Raw genomic sequence first — 20,348 nt, 5'->3', positions numbered from 1 at the left:
TGAGCAGAAACATTTAAGTGTGACAAACATGCAAAAGAATAAGAAATCAGGAAGGGGACAAATAGTTTTTCACACCACTGTATATCAGGTAGTGTAAGTAGTGTACTGCTTCACACTGACACACCAAACTCACTGCGTAACGCACCGCAAACAGCTGTTTGTGTAGTGACGGCCGTGCTGGACTGGTGCGCACCATGGCAATAGCGGTTTTCAAGCCCATATGGTCGCCGGGCTGTGGTAGCTCAATGATAGAACAACAGTGACTGTCCAGCTGATCGAATTTGGTCTGTCCACAATGAAGCAACGACCTTATTATCTTGGGTGTGCTGCCCCCCCCCCCCCCAACACACTCATATAGCCGGCAGTCATTGCTTTATTGTGATACGCAAGCCCCTTCACCGCGGCAAGGTAACGATCACAAAGGGGAATTGACACATGTACTGTACATGCCTTTTGTTTTGTTGTTGCAGCTGCAGTGCAGCCAGAAAAATTAGGCAGGCATGTACACGCACCAGAAAAATTATTATAGCGGTCACTGCTAGCAGCGGCCTTAAAAATTCAGGAATCCACCTGGAGTCCTGGACCCTGTTGGTGGTGGTGGAGAAGGCAGTCAAGCGGCCTGCAGGCAGAGATGCTGTGTGTGGGGACTGACTTTGGGCAGGCAGTGGCCCTCCGGGATCCATGTCTCATTCATTTTGATAAAGGTGAGGTACTGAACACTTTTTTGACCTAGGCAACTTCTCTTCTCAGTGACAATGCCTCCAGCTGCGTTGAAGGTCCTTTCTGACAGGACGCTTGCGGCAGGGCAAGAAAGAAGTTGAATGGCAAATTGGGACAGCTCTGGCCACAGGTCAAGCCTGCGCACCCAGTAGTCCAGGGGTTCATCGCTGCTCATAGTGTCTACATCCACACTTAAGGCCAGGTAGTCGGCTACCTGCCGGTCTAGGCGTTGGTGGAGGGTGGATCCGGAAGGGCTACGGCGAGGCGTTGGACTAAAGAATGTCCGCATGTCCGACATCACCATGAGATCGCTGGAGCGTCCTGTCCTTGCCTGCGTGGACATGGGAGAAGGATTACTGGCAGTGGTACCTTTATGGCGTTGTGCAGTGACATCGCCCTTATATGCATTGTAAAGCATACTTGCCAGCTTGTTCTGCATGTGCTGCATCCTTGCTGCCTTCAGGTGATTTGGAAACATCTCCGCCACTTTGTGCACAAATGTCTTTTCTGTGCTCACATCATTATCAGTTTTATTCAAACCCCAAGTGACATTCATTCTTAGTACTTAGTACAACATCCTTTTCCAGTTATAACAGCTTTTAAACATGAAGCATAGCTTGACACAAGTGTCTTGCAGCGATCTACGGGTATCCTAGCCCATTCTTCATGGGCAAAAGCCTCCAGTTCAGTCACATTCTTAGGCTTGCGCGCTTAACTGCTTTAAGTCCCACCATGGTCCTCAATCGGATTTAGGTTTGGTGACTGCTATGGCCACTCCAAAATGTTCCAGCCTTTAATCTGCAACCATGCTCTAGTGGACTTGGAGGTATGTTTGGGATCATTGTCCTGTTGAAAGGTCCAACGTCTCCCAAGCCTCAGGTCTGTGACGGACTGAATCACATTTTCATCCAATATCTCCTGGTACTGAAGGAAATTCATGGTACCTTGCACACGCTGAAGCTTCCCTGTACCTGCAGAAGCAAAACAGCCCCAAAGCATGATTGACCCCCCGCCATGCTTCACAGTAGGCAAGGTGTTCTTTTCTTCATAGGCCTTGTTCTTTCTCCTGCAAACATAGCATTGATCCATGGGCCCAAACAGTTCTAATTTTGTTTCATCAGTCCACAGAACACTATCCCAAAACTTTTGTGGTTTGTCCACATGACTTTTGGCATACTGCAGTCGACTCTTCTTATTCTTTGGAGACAGCAAGGGGGTGCGTCTGGGAGTTCTGGCATGTAGGCCTTCATTACGCAGTGTGCGCCTTATTGTCTGAGCTGAAACTTCAGTACCCGCATCTGACAAATCTTTTTTCAGTTCCTCAGCAGTCACACAGGGACTTTTCTCCACTTTCAGGTAGCACACAGCAGTCGAAGTCAGCATCTTCTTTCTGCCATGACCAGGTAACGTTTCAACAGTGCCCTTTGCCTTGAATTTGCGAATGATGCTTCCTATGGTGTCTCTTGGTATGTTTAACATCTTTGCAATCTTCTTATAGCCATTGCCCTTCCTGTGAAGAGAAATCACCTCTTCTCTTGTCTTCCTGGACCATTCTCTTGACTTCACCATGTTTGTGAACACACCAGTAAATGCTTGATTGCTGCTCGTTAACATCCACAGGTGTTTTCAATACCTGATCGAAAACACTTGAATGAACCTCTGTTGTTAAGAGTGGTAGTCTTTAAGGGGTTGAATAATTGTGTCAATGAAGAAATCACAAAAAAACTTTTAGGCTGGTAAAGTCCCACGTTACAGCAGCCAGTAACGCAGCTGTAACAGTAACTGTAAAATCAATGTACTGTTCACAGTGCACAAGTTGCGTTACATTGTAACGCTGCACGTTCTGGGAAAGTGCAGCATGCTGTGCACTGGGCGTTAGCTGCGTTACACTGCTTGGACATGCTCAGTGACTATGGCTAATTAACCACTTCACCACTGAGGGGTTTTACCCCTTGAACACCAAAGCAATTTTCACCTTTCAGCGCTCCTTCCATTCATTCGTCTATAACTTTATCATTACTTATCGCAATGAAATGAACTATATCTTGTTTTTTCACCACCAATTAGGCTTTCTTTAGGTGGGACATTATGCCAAAAATTATTTTATTCTAAATATGTTTTAATGGGAAAATAGGAAAAAATGTGGGAAAAAAAATATTATTTTTCAGTTTTCGGCCTTTATAGTTTTTAAATAATGCATGCTACTGTAATTAAAACCCACGAAATGTATTTGCCCATTTGTCCCGGTTATAAAACCGTTTAAATTATGTCCCTATCACAATGTTTGGCGCCAATATTTTATTTGGAAATAAAGGTGCTTTTTTTCAGTTTTGCGTCCATCCCTAATTACAAGCCCATAGTTTATAATAGTGTTATACCCTCTTGACATAAATATTTAAAAAGTAATTACAAAAAAAAAAAAATTAAAAAAAAATTGGGGAGTGTGGGAGGGAATGAGTTAATTTTTAGTGTATAACATGTATTTGTATATAAAAAATGCTTTAGGGTGTAGTTTTACTATTTGGCCACAAGATGGCCACAGTAACTTTTTGTTTATGCGTCCTGCAAGTGTCCGAAAGGACGCTTGCAGGAAGTGTTATGAGGCTGAGAAACTTTTTTTTTTTTCCACAATGATCGCGCTGCTTCTCGTAGATCATTGCGGGGGCTTGGATCAACGAACGGGAACGTTTTTTCCTGTTCATTGATCTCCGGGCGAGCGGGCGGCGGCGCGCACGAGTGCGGGGAGCGCGCACGAGGGATCGGGAACACGGACAGCGGCGTGAGCGGCGTCAGGTGCGGATTTCTCCGTCCCTTGGTGGTAACAGGGTGGAAAAAGGGACGGAGAAATCCGTACCGCTGGGGGTAAACTGGTTAATATTCACTGCACTGTGGTGACTGGTGGTGGGACTCGTAGTGTTGTCCGGATCATGAACGAATCGTTCATTTGATCCGGATCTTTTTTGTGAGTCGAATCATCCGGATCACCACAATGAATGATTCAGTTCACAGTGGATGTCTGTCTGGAAGAAACAGGAACATAGGCCTGGTGCACACCAGAGGAGTTTTTCTGAGCGTTTTGAGTTTTTAAATCTGCTGCTAATGTTATCCTATGTGTCTGTGCACACTGGAGCAATGAGGTTTTGTAAAAAGCCCCATAGCATTACATTGGGAAGAGCTTTTAGAGGTTTCAAAAGCTTTTCCCAATGTAATGCTATGGGATTTTTTACAAAACCTCATTGCTCCAGTGTGCACAGACACATAGGATAACATTAGCAGCAGATTTAAAAACTCAGAAAAACTCCTCTGGTGTGCTCCAGGCCATACAGTATGTACAGTGCAGGGAAAGTCCTGTCCTGCTAGTCATTTCACCCAGTCTGCTTCCCTAGTAAAATGATTCAAATGATTCGGTTTAAAGATCCGGATCTTTTCAATGATCCGATTCAAATGATCAGAATCCTTGAAAAGATCCGGACTTCCTATCACTAACCTGGAGCGGCTGCTATGAGAGCTGCATAACGCGGCTCAGTCTGACGTCCAACTTCAACACCACCATGCATTGCGTAAGGGGCACGTTATGCGACCTTAACGTCCCCTAAAACGCAACGTCTTGGTGTGAAAGTAGCCTTAATACTGTATTACAAAAACAATTTATGTCATTTTAGTTGCATTTGGTTCTTTAAAAAGTCCTTGTAAGATTTCATTCTGAACACAATTACAAATGTACACTGAATTCCCTAAAACCCTTTACAGCATTGGGGGTTGAATTATTTTGAACACAACTGTATACATACTGGAGGGGGGGTGGGGGGTGGACGGGGGGAGGGGTCATCAGGTTACCTATACTGGGGGGGGGGTCATCAGGTTACCTATACTGGGGGGGGGGGGGGTCATCAGGTTACCTATACTGAAAGGGGGCGGCTGGTGACAGTGACCTCGGGCAGTAAAGAGTACAAATCCGGCCCTGCCTTTATTTGCATAGGATTCCTCTGGGCACTCTGGTTTCCTCCCACAGTCCAAAATATAGCGGTGGGTTCATTGACTCTGCAGATTGGCCCTACAGGTATAACTCTGGGGGGAGCTGCCCCTTTGGCTGTTGGGTGGGCGGGGGAGATTACTTCTTATTCTTCCTTGGAATGGATTACACATATTTCCCTTCCTCCATCCTGCTCCCCAGTTTTCCTGCAGGTCACCTGATGTCACATGACGTGTGAGCAGCCCCCGCACCAGGACGGACGTGAAAGAGAGAAGGCAGCCTCACTGAAAGGGGGGATCTGAGGCTGGAAGATGTATTATACTGTGAGTCCACAACATCTGCACTACTCTGCATGAGCAGGAGAGGGGGTCTCCATGGTGCACTGTATGGGGGGGGGGGGGGGGCACTAGACACCAGGGAAAGGCTCATACACACACAGGCTCAACACAAGTCTTTTAAATGCACAATTATCAAACAATTTTTGTTGAAACAAAACAACTGATAAGACGCAGCTCAAGTCAATCCAACAGTTGGATTAAGGACACGTTTCCACAAGAAGAATGCAAATTTGCATGCTATTTTCTGAATGCATAATCGTATGCGAATATGTCTGTTTTTTACATTCAAATTTGCACGTGCAATTACAATTCTTTTTCCGGTTTCTTCTGCTGGGCGCTTCTTTATATCTGCGACCTGAACGTGGGTTGCATATTCTGTGCAGCCCTGTCTGCGCATCCAGCTCGATTGCGCTCTGCATATCAACTGTGCATGCGCAGAGCGCTACCGGTGTTAGGAGCACAATCAACCCATGTGCGCAGACGGGGCCGCGCAGGCACTGCGACCCACATTTGGGTCGCAGATGTAAATAAGCCACCAGCAGGAGAACGGAGGTGTCCAAGAGGATGGCGAGGGACCTCACGGATTACAGGGGGGCTGGGAGAAGCCCCACGTAAGTAAAAGGCTACCAATTTTAAGTCTGTTCAGGTTCCATTTTTTTAAATACTTTACCTGTCCGCTGTCGCCAGCCGCCGTGCCCATCCAGCTTCTGCTTCCGCATTGCTGCCCCATGTGGCTACTGGTATATAGTGTGTGTGATGTCACACATGCACTATATGCCAGCAGCGAGTGGGGCGCCAAAGCAGAAGAAGGGTGGGCACCGCAGCGGGCGACATTTGGGGGGACAGCGGTGGGGGTTCTGTCACTTATCCCGATATTGTACCTCTTTACTGCCGCGCATCCGATCGACCATGTTGGCCTGAGATTTCCCAGCATGTCCAAACAATCCATTTGACCAATGTCGGCCACACATTCAAGCAATTTCAGACCGAAATAGGTCGAATTGACGATCGGGCATGCTTGTGGCTGCACCGACTTGCATTGGATGGTAGCTAGATGTATGGCCACCTTTAAAGGACAACTGAAGTGAGTGGGATATGGAGGCTGCCATATTTATTTCCTTTTAAACAATACCAGTTGCCTGGCAGCGCTGGTGATCTATTTGGCTGCAGTAGTGTCTGAATAACAGCATGCAGCTAATCTTGTCAGATCTGACAATAATGTCAGAAACACCTGATCTGCTGCATGCTTGTTCAGGGGCTATGGCTAAAAGTATTAGTGGCAGAGGATCAGCCGGATAGCCAGGCAACTGGTATTGCTTAAAGGGGAACTGAAGAGAGAGCTATATGGAGGCTGTCATGTTTATTTCCTTTTAATCAATACCAGTTGCCTGGCAGCCCTGCTGATCCTCTGCCTCTAATACTATTAACCATAGCCCCTGAACAAGCATTCAGCAGATCAGGTGTTTCAGTGGTTCAGACTTTAAAGTCAGATCTGACAAGACTAGCTGCATGCTTGTTTCTGTTTTTTATTCAGGTACTACTGCAGAGAAATAGACCAGCAGGGTTGCCAGGCAACTGGTATTGATTAAAAGGAAATAAACATGACAGCCTCCATATAGCTCTCTCTTCAGTTCCCCTTTAAAAGGATATATATATGGCAGCCTCCATATACCTCTCACTTCAGTTGTCCTTTAAGTGTACTGCATATACAGTAAATAGATCATGGATAGAAAGGCAGGTTAGATAGATATAGATAAATAATAGCTGCATAGACAGATGCACAATACACACAGCAGAATACCAGCCCTGCCAGCCAGCTGTCCCCTCCTGTAATATTTATGCTGTATATATGTATGCATTGTAGCCTGTATCCCCTCATGCACTATGTATGTACTGTGTATACTGTAGAATATATGTATGCCCTATGTAGAGTAGTAATATTGCCATATAGTATAGATGTATTGCATGCTGTATAATATATGTATGCTGTATGTAGTGTAGTATGGTTGCCATATAGTATAGATATGTGCTGTATTATATATGTAATTTGCTGTATAGAATGTCAGTAGTGTCCCCTCCTGCACTATGTATGGCATTCATGCTGTGTATATACTAGTGTCCCCTCCATGCTGTATATAGTGTAGTATGGTTGCCATATAGTATAGATGTGTGCTGTATAATATATGCATGCTGTATATATATGTATATGCTGTATATAGCGTAGTATGGTTGCCATATAGTATAGCTATATGCTGTATAATAGATATATGCTGTATACAGTGTATATGGTATATATGCAGTGTAGTATGGTTGCCATATAGTACAGATGTATGCCGTATATTATATGCATGCTGTATATATAGGTATATGCCATATATTATATGCATGCTGTATAGTGTATATAGTATAGATGCATGCTGTATATTATATGCATGCTGTATACAGTGTATATAGTATAGATGCATGCTGTATATTATATGCATGCTGTATACAGTGTATATAGTATAGATGCATGCTGTATATTATATGCATACTGTATACAGTGTATATAGTATAGATGCATGCTGTATATTATATGCATGCTGTATACAGTGAATATAGTATAAATGCATGCTGTATATTATATGCATGCTGTACACAGTGTATATAGTATAGATGCATGCTGTATATTATATGCATGCTGTATACAGTGTATATAGTATAGATGCATGCTGTATATTATATGCATGCTGTATACATAGTATAGATGCATGCTGTATATTATATAGTGCATAGATGCATGGTGTATATATATAGTTTCGCCTGTGTCCCCTCCATGCTGTATATAGTGTAGTATGGGTGCCGTATAGATGCACGCTGTATATAGAGGTATATGCTGTATATAGATGCACGCTGTATATAGAGGTATATGCTGTATATAGTGTAGATAGATGCACGCTGTATATAGAGGTATATGCTGTATACAGTGTATATAGATGCACGCTGTATATAGAGGTATATGCTGTATACAGTGTATATAGATGCACGCTGTATATAGAGGTATATGCTGTATATAGTGTATATAGATGCACGCTGTATTATATAGAGGTATATGCTGTATATAGATGCACGCTGTATATAGAGGTATATGCTGTATATAGTGTAGATAGATGCACGCTGTATATAGAGGTATATGCTGTATATAGTGTAGATAGATGCACGCTGTATATAGAGGTATATGCTGTATACAGTGTATATAGATGCACGCTGTATATAGAGGTATATGCTGTATACAGTGTATATAGATGCACGCTGTATATAGAGGTATATGCTGTATATAGTGTATATAGATGCACGCTGTATATAGAGGTATATGCTGTATATAGTGTATATAGATGCACGCTGTATATAGAGGTATATGCTGTATACAGTGTATATAGATGCACGCTGTATATAGAGGTATATGCTGTATACAGATGCACGCTGTATATAGAGGTATATGCTGTATATATTGTATATAGATGCACGCTGTATGTAGAGGTATATGCTGTATACAGATGCATGGTGTGCAGTGTGTGCAGCGGGCCGGATGTGGAGGTGCCCGGCAGCCATAACGGTGCGCCCGGCCCCTCCCCCCGCGTGCGGCGCTTCCTCTGATAGCGGAGCCGGGAGAGGCGGGAGCTGCTGATGAACCACATGGCGGGAGCTGCAGCCTGACCGACCGGAGACAGCCACCTGCTACAGCCGGGACCTTCTGCCCGCTCACTGTACAGGGGGTCTCTCTACTAAGCACCGGGGCTCTGTGCTCATCACTGGGGGGCCTCTTACTGCACGTGGGGGGACTGTACTTATCACTGAGCTGCTCATTACCCAGGGGGGAGCTCTGCCTATCACTGGGCACTGTGCTCATTCCTGGGGGTTATCCTCACTACAGGGGGGCTCTGTGCTCATCACCTCAATTATCTGCTTATTACTGGGGATATCTCCCTATTTCATTGGGGGTCTACCTGCTCATCCCCTGAGATCTCTGCTCATTACTGGGGGTCTCTCTGCTTGTCACTGAGATCTCTGCTCATTACTGGGGGTCTCTCTGCTTGTCACTGAGATCTCTGCTCATTACTGGGGGGGCTCTCTGCCTGTCACTGAGATCTCTGCTCATTACTGGGGGGGCTCTCTGCCTGTCACTGAGGTCTCTGCTCATTACTGGGGGGGGGGGCTCTGCCTGTCACTGAGGTCTCTGCTCATTACTGGGGGGGCTCTCTGCCTGTCACTGAGGTCTCTGCTCATTGCTGGGGGGCTCTCTGCCTGTCACTGAGGTCTCTGCTCATTACTGGGGGGTCTCTCTGCCTGTCACTGAGGTCTCTGCTCATTGCTGGGGAGCTCTCTGCCGGTCACTGAGATCTCTGCTCATTACTGGGGGGGGTCTCTCTGCTTGTCACTGAGATCTCTGCTCATTACTGAGGGGTCTCTGCCTGTCACTGAGGTCTCTGCTCATTACTGGGGGGGGCTCTCTGCCTGTCACTGAGGTCTCTGCTCATTACTGGGGGGTCTCTACCTGTCACTGAGGTCTCTGCTCATTACTGGGGGTCTCTCTCCTTATCCCCTGAGAACTCTGCTCCTTACTGGGGGTTCTCTCTGCCTGTCACTGAGGTCTCTGCTCATTACTGGGGGCTTTGCTGGAATATTAGGGGGGTCCCCAGAATCTGAGGTACAGGAGAGGTCACAATGGGACTCACCTCATTCCTGGCTGTTCTAGCAGCTGTCTGCATGATGGAGCTGCAGATCTCCGCCTCCTCCAAGCTGAATGTCCCCAAACTGCTGCTGCCCTACACCCGGGGCGCCCGGATCAACTACACCCTGGAGGTCACCGAGGGCTGCTACAAGTGGTGAGTGACCGCATGGGATCTGGCAGCTGCTGGTTAATAAGCTTGATTAACCAATTATTAGCTTATCAATAGAGAGTAGTCAATACGGTGCTAATGACGATAGCGTGCATGTAAGTTGTATGCAGTTTGAAATTGAACCAATTCCACACTTCCTTATGATTTGTCCAGTTCCAAGTTGCATGCAGTTAAAGGACAACTGAAGTGAGAGGGGTATGGAGGCTGCCATATTTATTTCCTTTTAAAGAGGATCTGTAACGACAAAACGGCCCCTGGGGGGTACTCACCTCGGGTGGGGGAAGCCTCAAGATCCTAATGAGGCTTCCCACGCCATCTGCCGTCCCTCGGGGGTCTCGCTGTAGCACTCCGTACAGCGGTGACATAATATTTACCTTCCCGGCTCCTGCGCAGGCGCTCTGACGGCTGTCGGCTCCGAAGGAGGCGGAAATACCCGATCGCCGTCGGGTCCGCTCTACCGCGCAGGCGCAAGTCTCCGGCACCTGCGCAGTAGAGCGGACCCGACGGAGATCGGGTATTTCCGTCTACTTCGCAGCCGAAGCAGCCACAGCGCCCCCGCTGGAGCCTGCAAAGGTAAATATTGACTTGACAGTCGGGCCTGTCGCCGGCTGTTCGGAGGGCTGCAACGAGACCCCCGTGGGACAGAGGATGGCGTGGGAAGCCTCATTAGGATCCTGAGGCTTCCCCCACCCGAGGTGAGTACCCCCCAGGGGACGTTTTTAATGTTACAGAGTCTCTTTAAGCGATACCAGTTCCCTGGCTGTCCTGCTGATCGTGTACCTCTAATACTTTTAGCCATAACCCCTGAACAAGCATGCAGCAGATCAGGTGTTTCTGACATTATTGTCAGATCTAACAAGATTAGCTGCATGCTTGTTTCTGGTGTGATTATTATTAGTGATTTATAAAGTGCCAACATATTCCGTGGCGATGTACAAAGTAGGAAAGCAAACAAGGGGTACATAATGAAACAGACAATAATATACATCAGATATGGACACTGGCACAAATTACAGAACTGCTGATTACACTGACAGATGTAACACGATGAATAAAATGTATAACAGTGCAAGCTATGACATGAATAACAGATTCCAAAACACAAAAGGGTGAGAGAGCTATGACCTTGCCAGCTTACAGTCTAAACATTCAGACACTATTGCAGCCAAATAGATCAGCAGGGCAGCCAATCAACTGGTATTGTTTAGCCACCTTATGACCTCCTAACGCCATTTGGTGGCCGCAAGGTGGCTCTCCCAGGACCGCGTAACACTGATTTACGTCAAGTCCGGGGGAGTGGTTTGCAGGGGATTGCGTGCGCTTATGAACGCTCATCCCTGCTTAACTGACGGAACTCCACTCTGTTATCAGTCTTCCAGCGGCGATCGCCGATAGGAGACTGTTAGATGGCGAAATCGCCATCTATTTACATTGTACAGCGCTGTGATCTATGGCAGCGCTGTACTGGAGACACCCATGACACTCGGCTGTCCCCTAGAGAGGCTCAGAGAACGATTGGCTAATGCCTATGAGAGCTGCTCGCTGTGATTGGCTGAATATATTGGAATAGATACTATAGTTAGTCCCTTATATTACATAGAAATGGTAAAATTGGATGAAAAAGATTGGTTCGTTCGTGGCCACCTTAAAGCAGAATTGTAAATTCCAGCAAATCAAACCTTCACTTACCTGGGGCTTCCCCAAGCCCCCTGCAGCCGTCCTGTCCCGCGCCGGTACTGCACGATTCTCTGTTCTCCCCCCGCCAGGTAGTTTCGTTACCGTCTACTTGTAAGTCAACCACAACTGCTCCTGCGCACCCCAGGCTATGCAAAGCTTTCTTCGTGTTCCAGCCTGCAATATTGTCCTGCGCTAATAGCGCTGTAGCAGGCGGGAACGCGAACAAAGCTATGCATAGCCCGGGGCGCGCAGGCACAGTTGCAGTCGACTTACGGCAACTACGGCTATGCAGCCAATTGCAATGCGTTGTGCTGTAGAGGGTGATTCAAACGCACTAGATAATGCATTTCGCAGGTTTCTCCCACTTCCTCAGGTGGGTGAAGTGTCAAGGTGGGCGTGAACTGACTCAGAGCTCCTCCCTCCCAGTGAATATTGTATTGTTGATGGGCATTCCATCTATTCAGTTGGATATGCTGGCGTACCAAGTCAGTGCTGTTTAGGGAGTGCTGCGGTGCCTTATAATTACTGGAAGGGTTTTCTGGATTGGTTGCATTTGGCAGGAAGTAGATAAACAAACTACAGAAACTTGTGAAATGAAAGGAATGCTGTGAGTTGCTTTATTTTGATCCAGAATAAACAACTGATGTGATGTACGGCTGAAATCTGTGCAGCCCAAAATGCACGTTCTTTATTTATCCAACTAGCTGATGACCGGGCGTTGCCCTGGTATGTACTTGGTTGTGGTTGGCTACGCCCACTTTTTTAAACCTTGACACCCAGCAGCTCAATGACCAAGTCTGTGAGTTTTAAGTTCCTTGGCATCAATAACGTGTGAATAAAAGCATGTTTGTGGCACTGCACCATTTTCTGAATTTGAACCCCAGTCACCCAATGACCAACTGTAGCAGGATTGAGGCCTCTGCAATTAACAGTGTAAAAATGGCAATTTTAAATATTCCCCTTGAAAATCAATAGTCGAATTTTGATTTGCTGTTGTAGGCTCCACCCACTTTCCTGAATAATAATCTGTCACCCAGTAACCAAGTGTGCCAAGTATGAGTCCCCTGCCATTAACAGTGTAAGAATAGCTGCAGTTTATATTTTCCCATTTAAAATGAATGGCTGAAATATGATTGGCTGTTTTATGCTCCGCCTACTTTTCCTGGATTTGTAACCATGGTCACCAAGTGACCAAGTGTGCCAAGTGTGGGGACTGTGGCTCGATTACTGTGAGAATGGCAGCTGTTTCCATTGTTTTCTATTGACATGAATGGGTAAAATCTGATTTGCTGTTTGTAGCTCCTCCCAGGTGTGCAGGAGGGACGTGAGACTCCCAGAACATATCATCCCAGGTAGTGAGGGATCTGTATACCAAGTTTCGTTCAAATCGGTCAAGCCGTTTTCAAGTGATTGCAATACACTGAGCACACATGTATATATTTTTACATTCTTACTGCAATTAAAGGGAACCTAAACTGAGAGGGATATGGATGTTTCCTTTTAAACAATACCAGTTGCCTTGCTGCCCTGCTGATCTGTTTGGCTGCAGTAGTGTCTGAATCACACACCTGAAACAAGCATGCAGCTAATCCAGTCACACTTCGGTCACCTGATCTGCATGCTTGTTCAGGGGCTATGGCTAAATGGAGGCAGAGGATCACCAGGACAGCCAGGCAATCTGCATTGTTCAACAGGAAGTAAACATGTCTGCCTGCATATCCCTCTCACTTCAGGTTCCCTTTATATTTTGATCTGAAGAAAGAGAACCTGCTAAGTAAGTAGTGGCTGCTGCGTTCCTTCTATGCCTGCTGTGTAATGTTGTGCTTAGTCAGTGTAGTCTGTGCCAGCGGCTCCCTGCCAGAGGATTAGTGCGCTAAGTGTGTAATGATTTGTCTTGGAGCCGGAGTTTATACTTCCATACTGATGGGATGGAAACATTCCCACGTGTGGTTATATAAAGTCATGACCCCGACATTGCTATGTCCCGGCCGCAAGAGCTTTCCCTGCGAGAGTTCTGCTGGCGTAGGTCGTGTTCTACACAGCGCGCCAAATACTATAAGGCTATACATAGCGCGCACAACTTACAATAATGCTTCAAGACTTCTGCTAGCGTATGTCACATTATACACAGCACGCACCAATTACTATAAGGCTATACATAGCGCTAGCCACTTACTATAATGCTTCAAGACTTCTGCTAGTGTATGTCACATTATATACAGCGCGCCAAATACTATAAGGCTATACATAGCGCGCGCCACTTACCATAATGCTTCAAGACTTCTGCTAGCGTATGTCACATTATACACAGTGCGCACCAATTACTATAATGCTATACATAGCGCACGCCACTTACCATAATGCTTCAAGACTTCTGCTAGCGTATGTCACATTATACACAGCGCGCACCAATTACTATAATGCTATACATAGCGCTAGCCACTTACTATAATGCTTCAAGACTTCTGCTAGTGTATGTCACATTATATACAGCGCGCCAAATACTATAAGGCTATACATAGCGCGCGCCACTTACCATAATGCTTCAAGACTTCTGCTAGCGTATGTCACATTATACACAGCACGCACCAATTACTATAATGCTATACATAGCGCTAGCCACTTACTATAATGGTTCAAGACTTCTGCTAGCGTATGTCACATTATATACAGCGCGCCAAATACTATAAGGCTATACATAGCGCGCGCCACTTACCATAATGCTTCAAGACTTCTGCTAGCGTATGTCACATTATACACAGTGCGCACCAATTACTATAATGCTATACATAGCGCGCGCCACTTAACATAATGCTTCAAGACTTCTGCTAGCGTATGTCACATTATACACAGCACGCACCAATTACTATAATGCTATACATAGCGCTAGCCACTTACTATAATGCTTCAAGACTTCTGCTAGTGTATGTCACATTATATACAGCGCGCCAAATACTATAAGGCTATACATAGCGCGCGCCACTTACCATAATGCTTCAAGACTTCTGCTAGCGTATGTCACATTATACACAGCACGCACCAATTACTATAAGGCTATACATAGCGCTAGCCACTTACTATAATGCTTCAAGACTTCTGCTAGCGTATGTCACATTATACACAGCACGCACCAATTACTATAAGGCTATACATAGCGCTAGCCACTTACCATAATGCTTCAAGACTTCTGCTAGCGTATGTCACATTATACACAGCACGCACCAATTACTATAAGGCTATACATAGCGCGCGCCACTTACCATAATGCTTCAAGACTTCTGCTAGCGTATGTCACATTATACACAGTGCGCACCAATTACTATAATGCTATACATAGCGCACGCCACTTAACATAATGCTTCAAGACTTCTGCTAGCGTATGTCACATTATACACAGCGCGCGCCAATTACTATAATGCTATACATAGCGCGCGCCACTTACCATAATGCTTCAAGACTTCTGCTAGCGTATGTCACATTATATACAGCGCGCCAAATACTATAAGGCTATACATAGCGCGCGCCACTTACCATAATGCTTCAAGACTTCTGCTAGCGTATGTCACATTATACACAGTGCGCACCAATTACTATAAGGCTATACATAGCGCTAGGCAATTACCATAATGCTTCAAGACTTCTGCTAGTGTATGTCACATTATATACAGCGCGCCAAATACTATAAGGCTATACATAGCGCGCGCCACTTACCATAATGCCTTCTCATGAGTTATCACTCAGATCTCTTCATTTTTGGCTCTGATACAATAACTTCCTCGTCTTTCCATTTCTACAAAACACATTCCACCCCGACTTAATCACAAATATACGAGAAGTTGTCCTGGATTATTGTAAAGCCCTCATTCGTGCTTGTGGCTTTTGTGTGTTGTATGGAGTATATTAATATTGGCAATATAAAAACTTCCCCTTCCCGTCTGCAAAGTACCAAACAGACCAATCGGCTGTGTGCCAACAACGTGTCTGTACAGAGCCTCTAGTAAAGGCTGGAAATATTTTATGGGGTTCTGTTAACTGAAAGTCTGCGTCGAGCTGTAAAGATTGCATCCATCTGAGGTTCACCTTGTTAGGGTGACCACGTACCATACAATCTGGATTGTACAGATTCACCAAATCTATAGCTACGAACACACCGAAACATGGTATCCTGTGAAACCGGGACTGTGGAGTCCGAGTCTCGGAGTCAGAGTAATTTTAGGTACTTGGAGTCTGTTTTTTTTTGTACTGACTCCACAGTTCCGAATGCCAAAACGATCAGATGGTTAAACGATGGTGGATTTAGGCGAAGCAGTGTAGACTTTGTGGACACATCGTCTTATAATCGTTCATAGCTCTGTACACACCACTGGTGAACAATTATTTGTTGAAGTGATCTGTCATGGCGGCCGTTTTGAAATGCAAGACTGGTCCGCGCAGTGAGTGGTTGAAATCTACGCCCTGGCAGAAATAACAGGACACAAACAGGGATAGATTTCAATCACCGCCGTCTGAAAGCGGTAAAGGGCAGACAGATTTATAATACTTAGAAAGGGTTGACTTAAACTCTTTTACTACATGAAAGTGGTAAGATTGAGCAAGCAAGATTGTATGGTGGGTGGTGCCCTTGCCCTCGGCAAAACTCGTGCACTTTGATAATCTAATTGAAGCACATGTAGGGCTCAATTCACTGAAGCATCATAACTGCTATCACAGCAGTTATCATGCGATCTGCCGCACAAAGGCTTTCACGCGCACAGCGTTACTTCGCGCGATAAGCAAAGGTTTGCGCATGATCACGTGTGCGTTTCACGTTGTGCGCGTGAAAACTTTTGCACGCGGCAGATCGAGTGAATCGAGCCTGTAGTGTGACTGGGCCCCTAGTCAGGGCATTTGTTAAAATAAGACTTCCTACATTGTGCAGGGACTTGTTGTACTCCTGAAGGAAGATGACCTTTACTGGCCAGTGTGTACTTCCTGTAAAGGGCTGCAGATGAGGCGCTAGCAAAGAAACGCACTTTTGAACTTGGAAATTCATAGAAGTTTTAAAGGACAACTGAAGCGAGAAGAATATGGAGGCTGCCATATTTATTCCCTGTAAGAACAATATCCGTTGCCTGGCAGCCTTGCTGATCTATTTGGCTGCAGTAGTGTTTGAATCACACCAGAAACAAGCATGCAGCTAATCTTGTCAGATCTGACAATAATGTCAGAAACCCCTGACCTGCTGCATGCTTGTTCAGGGCCTATGGCTGAAGGTATTAGAGGCAGAGGATCAGCAGGACAGCCAGGGAACTGGTATTGCTTAAAAAGAAATAAATATGGCAGCCTCCATATTCACTTCAGGTGTCCTTTAATCAAGGTTGTGGAGTTGGTACAAAAATCATCCGACTTCAACTCCTATTCTTGTTGTTCCTCAGATTATGAAACCTCCGACTCCAGGTACTCGAGTTGCTCTGACTCCACAGCCCTGGTTTTAAAGTGGTCTGAAAGCCACATTTCTACTTTGCTCTAAAAGGTTCCTCACAGCTTGAAAGCTACTAGCCCAGAAAAAAATTCTAGTAGAACATCACTGAAATGGTTAAACAAAGCACTTTATCCTGCTATTCAGCTTCAGAACTGGAGATAACAGTATCTTTTTTACTTGTTATACACAAATGTATCAACCCTGGAATGTAAACAAACACTCTGAGAAACTGTCTCTGCTTCAGGCACACACAGTGTTCAGAATAGCTTATTAGAAGATTTTAGTATATAATAAAAAGCAGTTATAATAGAAAAATATTAAAATGCAATGCCAGCTTTCAGGGTAAGAAAACCTACACTTTGGAAACTTGTAATTTGTAAACAGACAATATTACATGTGCACAAAAGCAAATATGATAACTGTATGAGTAATACAAATTGGAAAACACATTTTTATTGAATATTATTTCAGTTTCAGACCACTTTAATACATACATTTTTGCAATCTTTGAACTACTAAAAGATTAGTGTCGCTCTAAAGCAGGGGTCTCAAACTCAATTTACCTGGGGGCCGCAGGAGGCAAAGTCAGGATGAGGCTGGGCCACATAAGGAATTTCACAATCTGCAGCACCCCCCACCCCCACCACCACCGTCCCTTGCATTGATTTTTATTTCAAAATCAAATTTACACTGAAGCGAACTATTTTGCCTATTTTACCTTATAGTTCACTTCAGTGCTCCCATTACAAGTAATCCGCCGTGTCCCCGCCGCAAAATGAGGGCTGCAGAGCCCCCAAATCGCCCAAGGGGCAATCCGCTGGCATTTCCTGGAAGGGGCAGAGCTTTCAGCTTCAGCTCTGCCCCTCCTGACGTCAATCGTGGCGCATTGCCGCCTCTGCCCGCCCCTCTCACTCTTCCTTCACAGAGAGGGGCGGGGAGAGGCGGCGATTGACATCAGGAGGGGCAGAGCTGAAGCTGAAAGCTCTGCCCCTTCCAGGAAATGCCGGCGGATCGCCCCCCGGGCGATTTGGGGGCTCTATAGCCCTTGTTTAGCGGTGGGGATGCAGCAGATTACTTGCGAGCACTGAAGCGAACTATAAGGAAGCTTTTGCTGGCGAGGGCCACAAAATATTGTATCGAGGGCCGCAAATGGCCCACGGGCCGCGAGTTTGAGACCCCTGCTCTAAAGTTTCCTGTGTTTTATTAACCATGTGATTTGTGTTTAGCGATCAGCAGTGTTTGAAAGATTAATGATTTCTTCAGTCCATAAGATGTATATTTGTCTTCTTTGCTTCTGCAGGTCCTCCACGAGACCAGAGGTGGCCAGTATAGTTCCTCTCAGCGTGGATGATCAGAGCTGCTCCCAGCGAGCTGTAGTACAAGCCCGGGCCTCTCACCCCACGCGGCTGACCAGTATAATTTTTGCTGAAGATATTTGTAAGTGACTTTAGCATCATGAATAAATATTACAGATATAGCGTCACTCATTGGGCGGTGTTACCGACATCTCTGCAGTGCTGGTTTTATGGAAGGAACTCTGTAGAGAGGTGCCACGTTATGTATTTGCTGCTCATACTGAGAGGTGGTTACTACAGCCACATCGTGGCCAGGGCTGTGCAGTCAGTACAAAAATCATCCAACTCCTAAGGGTGCGTACAGACATGCGACTATAGTCGTTTAAAACGATCGTTACCGACGGCATTGCCCGACGATCGTTCGTAAAAAGTGCACGAATGATCATTAAAACGACCGACCAACGAGATATGTCGTTGGTAAAGAACGATCCATTCTGCCAGATCTTTTCCAACGACCATCGTTCAAAAAGTAATGTCTGTACAACGATCGGTCGTTGATCGTTCGTTCTCAAAGCTTTGCACATGCTCAAACAGTTCTTTTTGACACTTGTGTTTGAAATCAGTTTATACATCATGTTGCGCACGCAACGCTCGTTCAAAGATCGTTCGTACACGAACGATGTTCAAAGTGGCCTTTCTTCAAACGATCATCGGCCGATACCTCCTTTAACATCGTTCGTCGTTCAGAACGAACGATCGTTATCGTATGTCTGTACGTACCCTAACATAGAAGGCATTTCATCACTGCCAAAGGAATTTTAAAGGTATATTAACCACTTTATCCCCCACTACAGTACTTCTCCGTCCTGTGTGACTTCATCTAAGCCACGAGGACGTAGATACAAAGCCCAATCTACACGATACGATTCTTTGTACGATTCGGTTACGATACTATTTACGATTCGATTAAATCTGACATGTCCGATCGGGATTCAATTCGATGCAATTCGATTTGCCATTGTTTTGCAATTGCGACTCGAACTGAATCGAATCCCGATCGGATATGTCGGATTTAATCGAATCGTAAATAGAATCGTAATCGAATCGTACAAAGAATCGTATTGTGTAGATTGGGTTTAGTCTTGTAGCTGAAGCACAGCTGTGGAGGATTGAGCTTTCTCCTGTGCAAACCGTCATTATCTGATGCAGCACTAATTGGTGAAAGGGATTATATGTTCCCTGAGCCAATAAGTCTGATTTATTTTTTATTTTTTTTCCCTACCATTTAAAATACTTTTTTCTCAGTTCATAGTTAAAAAAAAAAAACTCACACTGTAGCATTATTTTAAAATCAAGTATGTTCACCTTAAATTGTGACAGGAACATAATCTAAGGGCTCGTTTCCACTATCGCGAATCTGCATGCGTCCAACGCATGCAGATTCGCACATGTAATGCAAGTGGATGGGCCTGTTTCCACTGTAGCGTTGTTGAGGTGCGTTTTTTTTCAGCGGTCAAAAAACGCACAAAAGAGCCAACGAATTCGCCTGCGAGTGGAATGCATGCGAATCGCCGCTAATGTATTTAATAGTAAAAACGCATGCGTTCGTTACATGCGTTTTTACCCGCGATTTCGCACCTTTTTCAATTTTATTTTGCCCTGGCAGTGTCATGGTTAATTTCGCATGGCACCCTGCCATGCGAAATCGCGGGTAAAAACGCATGCGGAAACGCATCCGCATGCGTTTTTACAAGCGTCGGAATGCCGGCGAAATCGCGTCGCAACAGTGGAAACAAGCCCTAAGTCTGATAATAAACCTATAGAAATAGCCAAACAAAATGTTTTTTATCTACTGTAGCGCTTTTTATTTTTAAACTGGGATTGGTAAAACTGAGAAATATTTTTTTTTTCCTCCCCATTAAAATGCATAAAAACTAAATTGTTCGAGGGGAAAAATGCCTTACAATGAAAGCCTAGTTTTTCATTGTAAGGCATTAAATAGGA

General features: G+C 45.2%; 2 protein-coding genes across 2 annotated transcripts in view; one reads left to right on the top strand and one right to left on the bottom strand.

The window, feature by feature from the left end:
• HDAC11 (histone deacetylase 11) overlaps positions 1–15,377 on the bottom strand; it is a 70,486-nt gene extending 55,109 nt beyond the window's left edge. Inside the window, exon 1 of the mRNA XM_068251870.1 lies at positions 15,300–15,377. The gene's annotated coding sequence lies outside the window, so the exon portion shown is untranslated. The remainder of the gene's footprint in view (positions 1–15,299) is intronic.
• NUP210 (nucleoporin 210) overlaps positions 9,293–20,348 on the top strand; it is a 187,836-nt gene continuing 176,780 nt past the window's right edge. Inside the window, exons 1-2 of the mRNA XM_068251846.1 lie at positions 9,293–9,896; positions 18,350–18,486. Of these exons, the coding sequence (XP_068107947.1) occupies positions 9,736–9,896; positions 18,350–18,486 (298 nt within the window). The 5' untranslated portion in view covers positions 9,293–9,735. The remainder of the gene's footprint in view (positions 9,897–18,349; positions 18,487–20,348) is intronic.

This window comes from Hyperolius riggenbachi, chromosome 9, assembly GCF_040937935.1.
Source record: "Hyperolius riggenbachi isolate aHypRig1 chromosome 9, aHypRig1.pri, whole genome shotgun sequence".
Lineage (NCBI taxonomy): Eukaryota > Metazoa > Chordata > Amphibia > Anura > Hyperoliidae > Hyperolius > Hyperolius riggenbachi.
Note: the sequence above shows the minus strand (reverse complement) of the source record. Positions and strands in the feature narration are given on the sequence as shown.